Source organism: Primulina tabacum, chromosome 18, assembly GCF_025594145.1.
Source record: "Primulina tabacum isolate GXHZ01 chromosome 18, ASM2559414v2, whole genome shotgun sequence".
NCBI classification, from domain to species: Eukaryota; Viridiplantae; Streptophyta; class Magnoliopsida; order Lamiales; family Gesneriaceae; genus Primulina; species Primulina tabacum.
In genome coordinates, this window is record NC_134567.1 from 12,613,584 (window position 1) to 12,630,579 (window position 16,996).

A 16,996-nucleotide genomic window follows, 5' to 3' on the forward strand; every position below is an offset into this window, starting at 1 on the left:
CATGTAATATTTGAAAAGAAAACCAGAGAAAGTGGAAGCAAGAAATATGAGTTGACCCACACTAAATTTCTTCTAACTAACAACTCTAGAATTTGTTGTTGAGTTCTAATCCGCTCGTGACTTGGTTGATCTTTGGATTATTCTCACGTAGTTATGGTTTTATTATGGTGCCCAAGAAATAATTTGAGGTGCTTTGTCCTCCTCCCTTTTTATCTCAAATTTTACAGATATTTTGTGTTATGTGATATCACATTAAACTTCAAATCAGAAAATATTTTGTTTATATTTGAGTCTATACCTTTATCTGAAAGCAAGAAATGAAATTTTGTGTGAGTTTCCGATTTATTTAGTAGTAGCTGTGAAGGGCATAGAACCTGCAAAGACACGTTATCTTAGTAAACTGAAACTGATTTTGCAACCTTTTATGAATACTTAACTTAGACAAAAAGTGGAATGATCTTTATGTTCACTTTATTTATGTTTGAGCAGTTAGAGATTTGTGTCTTGCTGTGAGGTGACAGCTTGGCAGTTTTATGCATTTTAATCATTATGCTAAAATATTATAAATACATGACACTACATTTTTGCATAGTTCTTATACATTCACGTTGTGGATTCAAGTTCAAATATTTAGCTTACAACAAAATCAATTTTATATTTTTCAATTTAACAGTTTTGCATAAGATGTTGAACATTATTTCGCACCATTTTTCATGCATATGTTAATTGGATTTGTTCGTGTATGTAGAAGTGCTCAGTTCAACCAAGATTTATTTTGTAATATTGTTCATGTATAAAGACAAAAATCTAATTGATCAGCAGAGTTTCTTGATGGATTGTGGTTCAGATATTGAATTCAAGCATAAGATTGGTATGAAATTTGACAGCTTAGATGAGGCTTGGAAGTATTGTGTTGAATATGGTGGAAAAACTGGATTTGGAGTTAGGAAGCATTATTTTAACAAGAACAAGAACACTGGATTTGTAACTTCGTATAAATATGTTTATTGCAAGGAGGGCGTTCGTAAACAAGACAAAAGAGATTCTTTGACACTCAATCCCTCGGTTTGAAACTCGAAACAAATTGTAAAGTAAGATTGGGAGTGACATTTGACGATGGTAAGTATAAAGTTATTGAATTTATCAAAGAGCATAATCACCCGCTTCATCTTCAAGAGACAGTTCACATGTTGGCTTCCAAACGTAATGTTACAGAAGTTCAGGCCTATGAGATTGATTTGGCAGTCGATGTTGGGCTTAAACAGAAATCGACTTTTCAATTGATGAGTGGACATGCAGGAGGAATGGAAGGTCTCGGTTATACCATGTTGGATGGTATAAATTATATTCGATCCAAAAGACAAAGAAATATGGCATATGGAGAAGTTGGTTGTCTGATGCGATATTTTCAACAACAATTATCTAAAAATCCATCATTTTACCATGCTAATCAGATGGATGTGGAAGAACAGATAACTAATGTTTTTTGGGCCGATGCAAGATTGTTAATTGACTATGAGTACTTTGGTGATGTTGTGTCACTCGATACCACGTATTGTACGAATCGTGCACACCGACCAGTTGCTATCTTCTCAGGTTTCAATCATCATAGAGGAGCAGTGATTTTTGGTGCAGCACTTTCGTATGATGAGACTGCATCATCATTTAAATGGTTGTTTGAAACATTTTAGAAGCACACAAGCAAAAAAGACCTCTCACTATCTTCACAGACCAAGATCAAGCTATGGCAAAGGCTTTGAAGGAGGTGATGCCTGAGATATTCCATGGATTGTGCACATGGAACTTAATGCAAAATGGCATCAAGCACTTGGGAAACTTGATGAAGGATGGTTCTTATTTCTTAACTGATTTTAAGAATTGCATGTATGGTATTGATGATGAGACCAAGTTTGAGGAGGCATGGATTGTCCTACTAGCACAATATAATATTCATGAAAACATATGGCTACAATCCACTTACAGTATAAAGGAGAAATGGGCATCTTGTTACACGAAGAAGGCTTTTGTGAGGCCCGGGGCCGAAGAGGGCGGGGGGTGATCGCCGGTGCCATGAGGTTGCACGGACAATGAGCGGCTCCTGCCAGACTTCTAGGTGGAGGAAACATGAATGAACCGATCCCACACCGGAATGAGAGGGATTACGAGACTGTTCAATGTAATGGACTGTACAGTTGAAGAGGACTTAAAAGATTTGATTGGTACTACTCATATCACGAAGGTGCATCTTCTTTTCGATAGCTCATCACATAAGAACTCCAAAGTTAAGCGTGCTTGACTTGGGGCAATTTTGGGATGGGTGACCTCCTGGGAAGTTTCCCAGGGTGCGTGTGAGTGAGGACATAAGCTCGCTGGAAAGACCAGTCTTGATACAGTGAGGACAGTCGTCGAATCTGGGACGTTACAGTTGGTATCAGAGCCGACCTCTCTTAGTACGGTGTGGTTCGGGGACGAACGAAGCGGAAGCTGGTGGGCATGTGAGGCCCGGGGCCGAAGAGGGCGGGGGGTGATCGCCGGTGCCATGAGATTGCATTGACAATGAGCGGCTCCTGGAAGGCTTCTATGTGGAGGGAACATGAATGAACCGATCCCACACCGGAATGAGAGGGAATTACGAGACTGTTCAATGTAATGGACTGTACAGTTGAAGAGGACTTAAAAGATTTGATTGGTACTACTCATATCACGAAGGTGCATCTTCTTTTCGGTAGCTCATCACATAAGAACTCCAAAGTTAAGCGTACTTGACTTGGAGCAATTTTGTGATGGGTGAACTCCTGGGAAGTTTTACAGGGTGCGTGTGAGTGAGGACATAAGCTCGCTGGAAAGACCAGTCTTGATACAGTCAGGACAGTCGTCGAATTTGGGGCGTTACAGTTTTTACGCTTGGTATGAGGAGCACACAACTTAGTGAGAGCATCAATTCTTATATCAAGATTTGTATGAAGCCCGGCTTAGACATAATGCAATTTTTTAAGCACTTCGAACAGGTCTCAAAAAACAAACGGTACAATGAGCTAAGGTGTTAATTTGATATACGCCAAAAATTACCGAGATTAAAGCTAGAGAGTTCTCCTATGTTGTGTCAACTTTCTGAGATTTATACCCCCACTATCTTTAATTTATTTCAAATGGAGTTTGTTTTGTTCGCAGCTGCTTACATAAAATATAAAAATGAAACCACACCATTATTTGAATATGTTGTTGGCTCTAATCGATAAGGATGGAGAATGGAGAGTGAAATTTAATCCCAGCACCAAGATGATTTCATGTAGTTGCCGAAAATTTGAGATGACTGGATTATTGTGTTGTCATCCTGTAAAAGTATATGATGTCACGGATGTCAAAATACTTTCAGAGCATTATATCTTGAATAGGTGGATGAGAAAAGCTAGAAGTGGAGTGGTACATGATTATATGGGCAACGAAGTCAAAGAAGATCCTAAACTAGAAAGTACGGAACGATATAGAAAACTTTGTATGATGCTCGTAAGGCTGGCGACCGAGGCATCCGTCCACCCGTCAACTTTTTCTTTGGTGCATAATTCGGTGTGTGATCTAACCAAGCAGGTCATGGAAATGCGTCCAAGACAACGATGGTTGTGCAAGGACATCATCAATAGAACCTTCCATGGTACAAGAAAAAGGATTCAAGAAAAGAATTGGTGCGAAAAAGTCGAACGATTGAAGAGTTGGGTAGAACTTCAATCAAAACGAAGAAAAACAAATCTGAAAGTCAAGGTAAATATATTTATTACTGTTAACAGTTTATGGAAACCAAAATTGCCTAAATTAACTTTTTTTTACAATCATTGTAGGACAATGGAAACCATGATTAATTGCCTATATCTTATTCAGTAACGTCGGTATCTCATGCATATGTTCAACCAGCTGAGAGTCAATACAATTTCACCGAATTATTGACGGTATGAACTTGAATGATATATAATTTTTTGGTGTGTCAAAATTTTAAGCAAAAAAAAATCATTCTTATAAGGTGAAATTTTTATTATGATATGTATTCTTGTTTAATGTAGGCATCACTTGACCATCCTCAATATTCTCTTGAAGCCTTAGATTCCAATGGAGATATATCTAACACATATTCTTAAATTGTTTTCTTTCTTTTTGAAGGTATAATACCATGCTCAGAATGCATGAATAATTTTTTTGTCTATAAACTATGCAAAGTTGTTTTATCAGAAATTCAGAATACTTTTTCATTTGTCAATCTAATTGCTTTGATTCAACCGTTTTTGTAGTTCTTTCCATTAGTGTCTAACTATCTTAAATATTGTTTTGCTTAAGTGGGATCTCATTTAAGAAAATAGAAGATGATCATCATACTTTTTGTAGGTTTTATGTATTTATCAAATAAATGATGTCGTGATTTATGGTTAAGAATTTTATATGCTACTGAATAAAAATATTTTCCTTATACATATTAAAATAATTTCACGAGGTTCATTCAATTATATTTTTTTAAATGCAGCTCCTTATTGAAAATATTAGTGGAACGACTCCTAATATCACACATTTATTGATTTTTGATATTTAGAATTTTTTGGGTGTGTAAAAATTTTAAGTTAATAAGTATGAAATTTTTTTTAACAAGTAAACATTTTTTAAAATCGGAGTAGATTTTTTTCATGATATGAAAAATTTGTTAACAAGTAAAAATATTGTTACTAATATAATAATATCTAATTTTAAAATAATTATTTTAACTTAATAGAAATAAATTATATATATTATTTCTTATAACATAAATTTAATTATAATTTAATATATATATATAATTAAAAATTTATAATTTAATTAAATTTTTCGTTTAGTTTAATTTTTTAAGTCAATTATTTATCATCGAATTATTCTTTTTATTTTAATAGTAATACAATTTGGGTAGTGTTTTTTGCAAGCTCAAGAAAAAAAAAAGTTAAAAAAATTATAAAAGACAAAAAAAAAAACAAATATAATAACACAGTACACAGTGCTTTTGTAATATACACAGCAGAGGATCGGGGCCCTTAAATTTACTATATCATAATATAAGTTCAACTTCTTGAATTTATTCTCTCAACGGGAACAAATGATCTAGTGCTTGTGTGACCCTCAATGGTTCAGGGATACAGCTAGCCGTGGTTTCACAACTCTTTGTGATTCAGGACATAATCCTTTATTCGGGCTTAACCTAAATTTCTTAATTCTATGTATCAACAATTGATAATGAGAATGTCAGAAATCATATTTCTGATTAAACCCATCGAATCATGGTAAGAGCGTCTAGTAGCATCTCCTCATGATTCCATAAGTATCACTGATAGTGCCTGCAAAAATCAGTCGATTATGATTAACGTACAGTACGGTCCCTTCATCTCATATATCCCGATCGAATCTGCAACCATTTGTTCATCGAGGGTTGCATAATAATTCGATGACTATGTGACACATCTTTGAGAATAAATAGTAGTATCGCATGTACAATTGGAGAACTCCTTCTCTAACGTACATCTTATACTCCGGCCAGAGATTTCATGTACTATTATTTCATTAGATCGCGTAGGATATCCACACCCGTAGATGAGTATTGAATTCCTGACTACAATGCACTAGCTCCTACACGTGTCGCAACTGTATCCAATCTCTGAAAGGGGATCGGTTAAGGTTCCCGCTTGCGCAACGGAAGTTCCAAAATTGTTTTCTAGTAAGAAAATTGAGCACCCTAAACTATAGTGTGTAGCAAATACAATAAAACACAAAATGACATTCATAAGGTGTTTTAAGAAATATTACCTATCAATCTCAAAAGATTGATGATGGCTCCAACTAAGATGTAAACACCTTAGCTCTTGAATGGTAGATTGATCTACAAGCCTCCCTTGAGCATTCCTTGCTCAAAATCAAGCCCACCACCAACAAGGAAGATCCCCTCTAATTTTGCAATAAAAAAATTAGAGGATTTTTCTTTTGAGCAGAGGGTGCATTCATCAACAAGTGAAGAAGCAAAATGAAAGAGAAAAATTAGAGAGAATATGCTCTAAATTTCGGCCAAAGCATATGGAGTGAAGTGGAGGACAAATTTTCTTGGTGTATGTAAAAGTAAAAGTGAGCATGTGCATGCCATACCTTGGATATTAAAAAAGTAGCTTCCAACCCTTCACCTCTCATGGATACAATTCTATTTGGACTTGTAACAATTACAAAGCCCATGGACTTTTATTTAAATGTCTCAAACATATTTGAGACTAATTAAACCTTACTTGATTTTACTCAAGCCCACTAGTTGAATAATTATTTCTAATTGGGCTCTACAAGGCCCAATGTTATTTAATTAATTTAACACTTGAATTAATTTAATTATTTGGACTCTACTAGGTCCACTAGTGTTTAATTAATTCAACACTTGAATTAATTTAATTTAATCCATAATAATGTTTATGAAAATCACAATTTTCAAATACATTATTTGTTTGGCCAACTTTTAATTTAGGAACACTTCCTCAAATTAAAAGTCACATTCCTCGTATAGAAGTCATACTTCTATTTCATTGCACTTATAAACTCCTTTATAAGTCGTTCAACACATTGAACTATTTTTACTTCTCAACGGGATCTAGAAAGGTAGCACTTGTGTGGCCCTCAATGGTTCATTGATACAACTAGCCGTTGGTTCATATCTTAATGTGATTCGAGACTAAACATGTTCTTCTATGAGCATACCTCAATTGCTCCATTCTTAATTATCAACTCCTTGATAATAAGAAGGTCAGAACTCAAGTCTGATAGTATCCAACCAATCATGTTAAGCGCCTAACAGCATCGCTTACATGATTCCCTAGGTATCAAATTATAGTGCCTGCAAGAACCATTCAATTATGGTTAGCGTATAGTACGGTCCCTTCATCTCATATATCCCGACCGATTTGACAACTATTGGTATATCGAGAGCTGTCAAAGAATCGATACTATGTGTCATGTCGTAGTTGTATCGATGGTGTAATCTAAAAAATCCCTTTCTTAATTACCACCATACTCTGATCAGAGATTTCAAACTACATACACATAGATATCCATACCCGAAGGTAAGCGGTGAATCCTCGACTACAATGCATCGACTCCTATATGTTTCGACAAAACACCCAACCTTGCCACCTGATGACGCCATATGAGTCGGTAAATAAGTCAAAGTGCAATGCTAGCATATAGAGTCTCAATGTTATCCCGGGTCATAAGGACTAATGGTGTACAACCATAAACTAGGACGTTTCCACTCGATAAGTGAGAACCACTTGAAACCTTTATGGAGGGTTGTTCAGTGTACTCTACAAGGAGCACCTACCTGCATGTTCTAACATCACAATGTCCCCTACCAATGAAACATGATACTCACATCGCAGATACTAGTCTCGAACTCGAGCGACCTATATCCTTCTTAGCGGCGGCTGAATCGACTAGGAACTGTTTAGAATATACAGTATTGCAAATATGAGTTTCATGATACTCATCATATGAGCTTCTCATATTCTTTCTAATATTTTTATTTTCAAGGACTTTATCTATGCAACTAGCATTGTATACAGATAAAGATGTGCCAAAACAATAATTTCAAATATTATTAAAATAAAGATTGTTTATACATAGAGTTTCAACATGAACCAACACTTGGCTCGACGGGCACCTACTCTAACAATCTCCCCACCTGATGACTCTCTTGGAGTCGGTAAACGAGTCAAAGCACAGCCCTAGCATATAGAGCCTCAATGTTGTCCCTGGTAGTAAGGACTAATGGTGTACAATCATAACCACAAACTTATCCTCTCGATGAATGGTAACCACTCTGAATGTCTGAGGGAGGGTTCGGTTTAATCATCATATGACTATCCATCTGCATGTTTGGACATCTCCATGCCTTTACCAAGAAACGCGGTACACAACATCACATATGCTAGTCTCGAGCTCAAGCGACATTTATCCATGTTTTAGGCGGTTGAATCGACTAGGAACGAATTTAGATTATATAGTATTTACAAATGAGTTTCAACATCAAATTACGATTCATTTGTATTAAAATATAATCAAGGTCTTTATCTATGTTGTTCAAATAGGTATACAGATAAAGAAATAACAAATCATGAAATAATGAATTATATTAAAATAAAGATTGTTTATTACAACTGAGTCAATAAATTCCATAGTCAACAGTTGACTTACAGGACATCTACTCTAATAAGAACTGACCTTTTCAACTTCGACTATCGAAAAACAATGTTCCTTGGCACGTGGCGACGGGACAACACTAGAAAGCCGAGAATGCCAGATGGATATCGCCAATGTTACTTGAGAAGCCTGCTGATCCAGATTTCACAGATGAGGATGAGTGACCGTTCATCATTCTTTGAAATTATTGTATCATAGTTTTTCTTATTTTTGAAAAAAAAAATATATTTACACAATATAAGGAATAGTAGAGGGATTTTTAAAACTCGAGTTTATTGTTAATCGTTATTGATATATACAAAAGGAATTGATCTTTAATTTCGCTTTAAATAATCAAATGGAAATGATGAAATAATTAGTTTTCTTGATTTTTTGAATATAATTTGCTTTCCAAAAAATTTTACTTATTTTTTTCTGATTAACATTTAATATGTTTTCAGTTAATTGTAGTAGATAGATTTATTTCGAAATCTTTTAATTTTATTTAAGTCTAATCTGTGAATTGGTGCATCAAAATTGGCAAAAATAAAGGTTAAACATTTGTGGATGTGGTAGGATAGACGAAGTGAGAGTTTAAGGCAATGGGAAATTTATTTTTAAATTGAGAAAATTGAATTTTTGATATTATGTATTTCACTATTTATTTTTTTGCGATTTTTCTGCCTCGCTGATGTGTAATGTAAATAAGACTAAAATTTCCAAATATTGTAGATTAAAATTTGACTATATAAATGACAAATTTTTGTTATAAAAAAATATAGACGATTAAAATTGCAATTTCATTTTTTAAATGTATTCCAATAGGGTGAAATTGATGATACATGAATTAAATGCATCAAGTAATGCTTTAAGATTGAATGTATTATAATTTTTATATATATATAGTAAATTTTTGCATGAAACTACATATTTATCATCATACAAGAAAAAGTTATACCATAAAATCAGTCACGCGCAAATTAACTGCTTAAAACATATATGCATGGGAAAAAACCATAAATTTAACTGAGGATATGACCTAGTCGAGAGAAGAAATTGGCTCTCATGAAAGAAAAGAAAAGGAAAAAGAAACAAAACAAAACTAAACTGTACATCTATTCATTTGGTCATTTAGTTTCAAACTGCTATTCGGAATTAAACACTTGAGGATTGTTTCAATTCCACAACTATTACGCTAATGTTGTCGCTGCTCCCCCGGCCGATCGCTAGCTCGGTTAGACACGCCGCTGCCTCGGAGGCACGACTCCTTCCAGGTGAAGAAGTGTCATCAACATCTGAAAATTTAGGGTTCGATGCTGTTGCCCTCAATTCCCCATTCAGACACCTTCTTGAAACCTGACACGCTAGCTCGTTCGAGACGACGTCCCATAATCCATCGCTTGCAAGTATCAAGAACTCGTCGAGTGCAGTTCTGTTGGCTATTTTTACTTCAGGTTCAGCTATCACATATGGTTTCAGGTACTCATCGCCTGTAGAATAGGATATCAACTGGAAAGAAACTTGAGGGAATGGGATGCAGGGATTGATCTTATGCCTTGAAGGGTTTGGGTGTATTTACTTTTATTAGCTCTTGAAATAACGTATCGGATGGAAAAAATATCATCCTATAAATTCTTGTCTTAAACAGCCAAAATTTGATTTTAAAGCAATAAATTTTGTTTTATGGTAGGAGATGTAATATTTTTGGTATATAAAATCATCTAATTTTGAATTTTAATTCATTAAATATTCAAATTTGATTTTAATATAATAATTTTTATTATTTTAATATAATTATGTAAAAAATCTATAATTTGAAAACTCGATGGAATCAAAACCGAAATCAAACAACATTTACAAACAATATCCTCTTAACACTTTGAGGATTATGGGATGAAACTACGTGTATTAATCAAGTGATATGATGTTACCTATGGATCTTGAAGTAGCGAGAACGCCTAAGATTCGCTGCCCATTCCAATTTATGACTTTCCCTCCAGAATTTTCAATTCTTTCCAACTCATCGGGCCTATTAGGCTGCAGAACACATATTAATTTAATGTAGAAACCAAAATAAAGAAGAAGAAGCATATCGCATTTCAGCGAGGGCGGAGAGCGCTCCTCGACTTCACGAATTTATTAAAGTTCGATGGAGTAGGAATATTTAAGTCTATTGTAAGAGAATAGATCGTCTAATTTTCACAATGAAAATATTTTTTTGTATAAGTTGAATTAGAAAGAAAACCATCTTAACCCTCTTAAAATAAAATTAAGGGATAAAATAAAATTGAATCGTGAGATTGATCACCACAGTTTTTATGTTGAAAAAAAAACCCTTTTCAAAGGGTATCGATTTTACTTTCTCATTACATATATCGCCCCCAACCTCATACAATCCTTAATTTTTACGAGACAAAAACACAGATCCAGATTGGGAGCATTAATGTTTATAATTTTAATTCAAATCTCATCAGTTTAAATTCGAATCTTCATTTTTAAAAAAAATAAGATTAAAATATTTATAGAACCTAGAATTTTTTTGGATATAATTATTAACAATTTTTAAAAAGATTCATATTATTTGCATGCAATTGTACGTGCATATGCATACATACACACATAGATATATATACCTTGTGATCGTCCGATAACTGTACGGCGACGCCGCCGCGAGAAATCACAGCCCTTGAATCACCGCAGTTCGCGACGACTACCTCCTCATCCCCCACCACCACCACCACCGCCGTCGAGCCAGTCGTCGCCATCTCCTCTCCAGCCTTATTCACCTCCTCATCCATCTTCTCGAAGCCCGCCGCCATAACCTTCTCCCAATCGATAACATTATTCTTATTATCCCATCCGCCGCTCTGTTCCTCCGCGATCTTCCCCACCAGCTTATGAAAGATCTCACCGCAGGCTTGCGCCACGCGGCACCCTCCGTGCCCGTCGTAGACTCCGAAGAAATCGTACCTCCTCCCACCTCTCCTCAGAAATCCTAATTCCGCTGCCGCAGCGTCCTCCATCTCCCTCCGTCGGCCGATAACCGACGTCAATCCAAACGCCCTGCGGTGAGTCTCATGACCCCCAAAAGAGGGAAGCTTTTCATTTTCCATCGATATCTCAGATCTCTTCTTCTTCAAACCAGCGTCGTAATCAGACAGAAAACCCCCACCGGAATCCGCCTCAACAACAGGCCTAATCCTCCGCAATCTCATCCTCTTCCTCCCCTCACCATTGAATTCCATTTCTCCGATCTTCCGATCCACGGGCGCATTCTTCGACAAAATCCCGCCCTCCGCCGCCACCGAACCTTTTCTCAGTTTGTCAAAAATCATCTCCGAACGTTCATTCACACACAAAAGCGAAAAAATTGAGGAAGAATATAAACGCTGCATGACAGCAACGATAGATGCTTTATACAAAACATACGACTCCACATCTTCGCCACGTGGTGTGCTTGAGGCGGTCTCAGACGCGTAAGTTAGCAAAAATCCCGCCGACTTATGTGTATGGTTCCAATTGGCTGGGGCTGGACACGTGTCCACGTGTTTGGTTGGAGGGATGGGACACGTGTCGGTGATCGGGGCCGAGCAGGGTCAATGACCTCGTACTCCGTGTCATGTTTTGATATTTCCAAACATTTTCTAATTGTAAAGAAATGGGCACGTGTAGATATTTTCGGATTCAAATTTTTATATCAGATGAATCTGTCAACTGTTGATTTTAATGTTGGTCGACTATTTATTATTTGAGTCTCCAACTGAAAATTTTGTTCCATATGTATTATTTTGGTGTCAGCTTAATCTTAATGATCAAAAATTAGAATTAATACCTTATATATATATATATTGATATTTTGACTATTTACTATATTAATATTTGTGCTTACTAATAAGGTATCACTCACTAATAATTTAGATATTAAAGAATAATTAAAATGATTTATAATTTGTGTTAAAGTTTAAAATATAACTTTTGAAATGGGGTTTTTTTTTTTCCAAGTAGATAGTTATATTTATTTTAGGAGGGATATTTTTGAATTATTTGCCTCGTGGAATAGAATTCATTTTTGGAATGGTTTGTTCATTTTATTAATCTTTTATCTATCTAATAGTTTAACAATTTAAAAATTGAAATCTATAAATTTATCAGTATAAACCTAGTACTATGAGCCGAAGAAATAAGGTCCCGTAATTTTACGTGTATTATAAATTAATAAATATCCTGTTTTTGCACGCAGTACAATTAAAATAATTATCTAGACATAATAATTTTTGTTATTTTAAAATTAATGATTTTTTTTATATTTCATTTATTTTAAATGATATCGTTATCTATTAAATTTAAAAATATAAATAAATATGTGCTATGTCCGAATAATAGACTGACTACACATGGATGAGCCTACTATCCTAAGCTCATCCCAAACCCAAATGGAAGACAGGACCCATCAACGGCCTAGGTATTCTCCTATAAAAACCAGATTTAGGTGTTCATTTGATTCATTCACTATATCGTTTTCAGCAGCACTCTTAGCTGCTCCCCCCATATATCTCCAGTCTCTGATTTGAGCATCGGAGGGGTTAGGCCAGGATACCCTCCTGGCCCCCTTCTAACAATCTTACTTATGATTTCAGGCTCAGGGTAATTTCAAAACATGCGTCTGGACTAGTGACACTTACTGGAAGCAGATCCTAAATTTTCCCGCGAGAGGAGCAGAGTGCAGAAGAAAAAATTAAATTTTCCTACTAAGACATCGTCTAGTAGAGGAGCAGAGTAAATGAAAAAAATTTTATTTTACTACTTAGGCTGTGCCTAGTAGAGGAGCAGAGTTGGAAGAAGAGAAAAAATTTATTTTCCTACTAAGTCATCGCCTAGTAGATGAGCAGAGGCGGAAAAGAGAAAAAATTTATTTTCCTACTTAGGCTGTGCCTAGTAGAGAAGCAGAGTTTGGAAGAAGAGAAAAATTTTATTTTCCTACTAAGGCTGTAGAACCCGTAACTTATACTACGTATAAGCCATACATAATTCTAATATTTTAAAGTAAATTGATTTTATTGCATGAGTACTTAAAGTGCCTTTCTGTAAAGTTAATTATTTTATTTCAGTAGTTTAAATTTTATTCTTTCAGTTATTTCAGATGAGGCCGGACTGGAGTTGGAGTTTAGAGATAAAATTTAAGATTCAGAAAACATTTCCAGAATTTATTTTAGCTAGCAAATAAGTTCATTTAAGTTAAAAAGGAGGTTTGAGGATTTAATTTAATTACTTGAGGTGAGTAGAAAATAAATTTATTTAAGTTCCTTAATTAAGGGGTTAGTTCACTAAATTAATTAAAAGATAGGTGAGGCTTTTAAGCGTTATAAATTTAGTAAATAAGCAACATTTTTCCCTCCATTTAAATGGTAAAATTCGGCCACCCTTAGTTGCTAGAACATTCCTTGCCAACACATTACCTTTGACCCTTTCTTTGTATTTAATTAGTAGGATAATTCTTTGATTTTTGGAGCACCATTTAATTAATAATCAACCTTATCCTAGCCTTTTTGTGCATGGTAGAATCGGCCACACCTCATCCTTAATCCCTCCAACCAATATTTGATAGCAACAAAAATTCAAATTTCAAAATGAGGGAGACTTGGTCTTGATTTGTCCCTTATATTTTGCACCCATCTCCCTCACTCCCCTAAACATTTTCCCATCTCCCTAATCTCGAAAATCAGAGCCATTTCAGAGTAGAAAACCGTGGGTTGCATAGCTAGACACAAGTGGAAAAATTCAGTAGTAAGCTAGGTAGCAAAGCGCTCCACTCCTCCGCGCCGAATCGTTTCATTCTTTCGTTTTCTTTCGAAACGAAACCAAGGCATGTATATATATTTCATTGCTCTTCAATCAAGTCATATTATCATTTCAAAACATCACATGTACATAGATTTGAAAGGGAAAACCGAAATACATGACAAAACATTTTGAAGCCATGATGCAGATTTTCGGATTTCTCCCTTGTGCTCTCACGTTTGCCGCTGTTTCAGTTTCTACAGGTTATGATTCGACTCAAGGCTCCCAAGGCGACTCCTAGACATGTACTAGAAGGGTTTAGGAACCATGTTGATCCATTAGTTCAGCCCCCACGCTTGCTGGAAGTCGAAATGACAGCAACCTCCCCATAGGTGCAGAAATGTGTTTCGAAAATTCAGTTGCTGTCAAAAAGGGAAATGAAACTTATCATATCTGCCCCAAGGCCTATAGCCATGGTTAGATCACTTCCCTAGCATGTCTAAGACGTGACTAAGTCGCCCTTTTTGGTCGCTTGGTCCATGGTGAATCGGTTTTTAAATTAAAACTCAAGAACAACACAACATCCTTTCGGCCCTCCCCTTTTTCCAGCATGTGTGTTTCGAATTGGTGGAATGGTGTGGATCTTGGTTGGCCTATGGCCCTTAGCCACCGTTCATACCATGCCTCTAGATGTCTAGATCGTGTCATGGTCAATCAAATGACCACTGGAACGATCCATGATAGCAAAACAAGAACAAGAGCCCGACGTGCAGAATGTGTTCTCGGGTAGGAACTTTTCGATTGTTGTTGGTGTGATGCGAATTGTGGCTGGCCTAGGGCCCATAGCCATGGTTCAAATCATTCCTTAGGATGTTGGTAAGAGGTTCTGGTCAGTGGTTCAAGCCCCATGGCCATTAGCCTCGCAAACGACACAAACAACCCAAGCGCAGCTGCTGGAATTTCTGGACAGCAGCTTGCTGCGTCGGTTCGGTGGCTCGTTCGAGTTCTCGGTTGGCTTTTAGCCTATGGCCTTGGACTGGACAGTGCCTCATTGAGTTGAAAAGGTCATGTTTTTGGCCGTTTGTCATTCGGTTCATTTTTGAGGTCGTACGAGAATTTACGGTGCGATGTGCCAAATTGACTCTCGAAAGAGCGTTTCATGTTTTGGACCTCCATTCACCTAGATTTCGGCCCTCACCATTTTAGGAGCATTATTTTATCATTTTAGGTGTATTTTAATCATGACTACACGATGATTCAGTGTTGGTTCGGGTTGGTTCGGAGTCGTGATTAAATACGAAGTCGGTAGGAGTAATTGTCACATTTTTTGAAGGTTATTGCATAGTTTGGTCCCCTAAATCTATTGCATATTTAGGTTGCAGTGAGCCTGGGAGCGATCCAATCCATTCAGTAAAATTTTTACAGGATATTTAATTCAGTTATTTAATTATATTACGTGCAAAAATACAAATTTTGAGATTTATGCGATATGGCTTGTGGTCACTTTACTATCATGATTAAATCCGGTCGCCAGTTACCGATCCGATCGTCAGTTACCGGTTATGAGAGCATTACTAAGTCCTGTCGCCAGTTACAGGACCGGTCGCCATTTACCGGTCAGTTCAGTTGTTTCACCCAGTACTGTGGCAGTGGTCTGATCAGACGTACATTACTAAGTCCTGTCGCCAGTTACAGGCCCGGTCGCCAGTTACCGGTCAGTTCAGTTCAGGGACTACATGCGTAGACCATAATCTCACCAAAAAATTATTACAGGCTATTTCAGTACAGGGCTCCAAGGAGCAAACATTTTTCACTATGATTTTCAGTTCAGTTATGCACGTATTATAATTAATCATGACACGACATTTTTACGTTATGCCTCATGACATGATATTTTCACTTGCATGCAAGCTTATTATTTATTTATTTACTCACTATTTACGATATATGCATGTTGAGTCTTTAGACTCACTAGACTTGATTGTTGTAGGTGCTGATGATGTCGGGACCGAGGGCGAGGACCAGTGAGCAGGCTCGAGTCGGCAGTAGTAGGACCCGAGGACCTCAGTTCAGCATTTATTATTATTTGATGCTCAAACATTTTAATTATCGTTGGAAAAACCTTTTACTGTTATTCCGAAAATGTTAATTTCTTCCGCTGCCACTTTGAACATCAAACTTTATTTATCAGTTCAGTTATGAATGAGGCAATTTTAATTATTTAAAAGAAAAATTTTAAATTTTCCGCAAATTTTCAAGTAAGGATTTATAGGCCTCGACGGCTGGTATCAGAGCAATGGTTCTGTATAGGGTTGTACTACTACTGATCTCGAGAAGCTCATGATGTCACGTCTTCAGTCTGTAAGTTTTACATTTACGCATTTCATTTAAAGCATGAATTATTTTCAATAGCATGATTTCATGAGATATTTTTTTCGCCCAGATTTTTATTGCTCAGTATTTAAATTTAAATAAATTATGGAATTATGCATGTTGGGTACGTTTGGAATTGGACATGTCTAAGAATTCGAATATTGGGCTTTAGGAGAGGTTGAAAATGATTTGATTATATTAATTTTTAGGTCAGTAGTGTTGATGTCCTCCTTATGGGTTATAAGTTAATCTTGAAAATTATGAATGCTTTTGAGACTTGTAGAATTTCTAAGAAATTATTAATGGTTCTTGGTTGCTAGTCGAGTAAATTTTTGAGGATTTCATATAAGCAATAGCGATTCGAAGACTATGACAATCTTTAGGATTATAAATGTACAATTTGAGGATTTTAAGTATCTATGGAAATGTAAGATTAATTATGAGAATTTATTTAGGATGCATGCTCTACATAGTTGGATTTAAGGATTGAATTGCAGGAATTGAGAATTTTAAGGACCTAATTGTAATAACCAATGATTTGAGGACCTAGGTTCAAAAATAAAATTCTAAGGGACTATTTTTGAATTTAGCCAAATTTTGGGATTAAATTTCGAGTTCGAGAATCTCAAAG

General features: G+C 35.9%; 2 protein-coding genes across 2 annotated transcripts; one reads left to right on the forward strand and one right to left on the reverse strand.

The window, feature by feature from the left end:
• Nucleotides 1–1,187: 1,187 nt before the first annotated feature.
• Nucleotides 1,188–1,691, forward strand: LOC142532297 (protein FAR1-RELATED SEQUENCE 5-like). The gene has a single exon (XM_075638617.1). The coding sequence runs from the start codon at nt 1,188–1,190 to the stop codon at nt 1,689–1,691; it is 504 nt and encodes a 167-aa protein (XP_075494732.1).
• A 7,496-nt stretch (nt 1,692–9,187) lies between these two features.
• On the reverse strand, nt 9,188–11,589 carry LOC142533087 (protein phosphatase 2C 51-like). Its single transcript, XM_075639705.1, has 3 exons — nt 10,848–11,589; nt 10,146–10,251; nt 9,188–9,704 (listed from the first exon to the last, which is right to left on the reverse strand). Exons 1-3 carry the CDS (start codon nt 11,547–11,549, stop codon nt 9,370–9,372), a joined length of 1,143 nt encoding a protein of 380 aa, XP_075495820.1. The 5' UTR covers nt 11,550–11,589; the 3' UTR covers nt 9,188–9,369.
• Between the last annotated feature and the right edge of the window lie 5,407 nt (nt 11,590–16,996).

What these genes read in the sequence shown, in the direction of transcription:
- LOC142533087 (XM_075639705.1), bottom strand. Translation starts at nt 11,549, where the DNA reads ATGATTTTTGACAAACTGAGAAAAGGTTCGGTGGCGGCGGAGGGCGGG. An exon ending in AGTTATCGGACGATCACAAG is followed by an intron (nt 10,252 to 10,847) that starts GTATATATATCT and finishes TGTGTTCTGCAG; the next exon opens with CCTAATAGGCCCGATGAGTT. An exon ending in CGCTACTTCAAGATCCATAG is followed by an intron (nt 9,705 to 10,145) that starts GTAACATCATAT and finishes CCTATTCTACAG; the next exon opens with GCGATGAGTACCTGAAACCA.
- LOC142532297 (XM_075638617.1), top strand. Translation starts at nt 1,188, where the DNA reads ATGTTGGCTTCCAAACGTAATGTTACAGAAGTTCAGGCCTATGAGATT.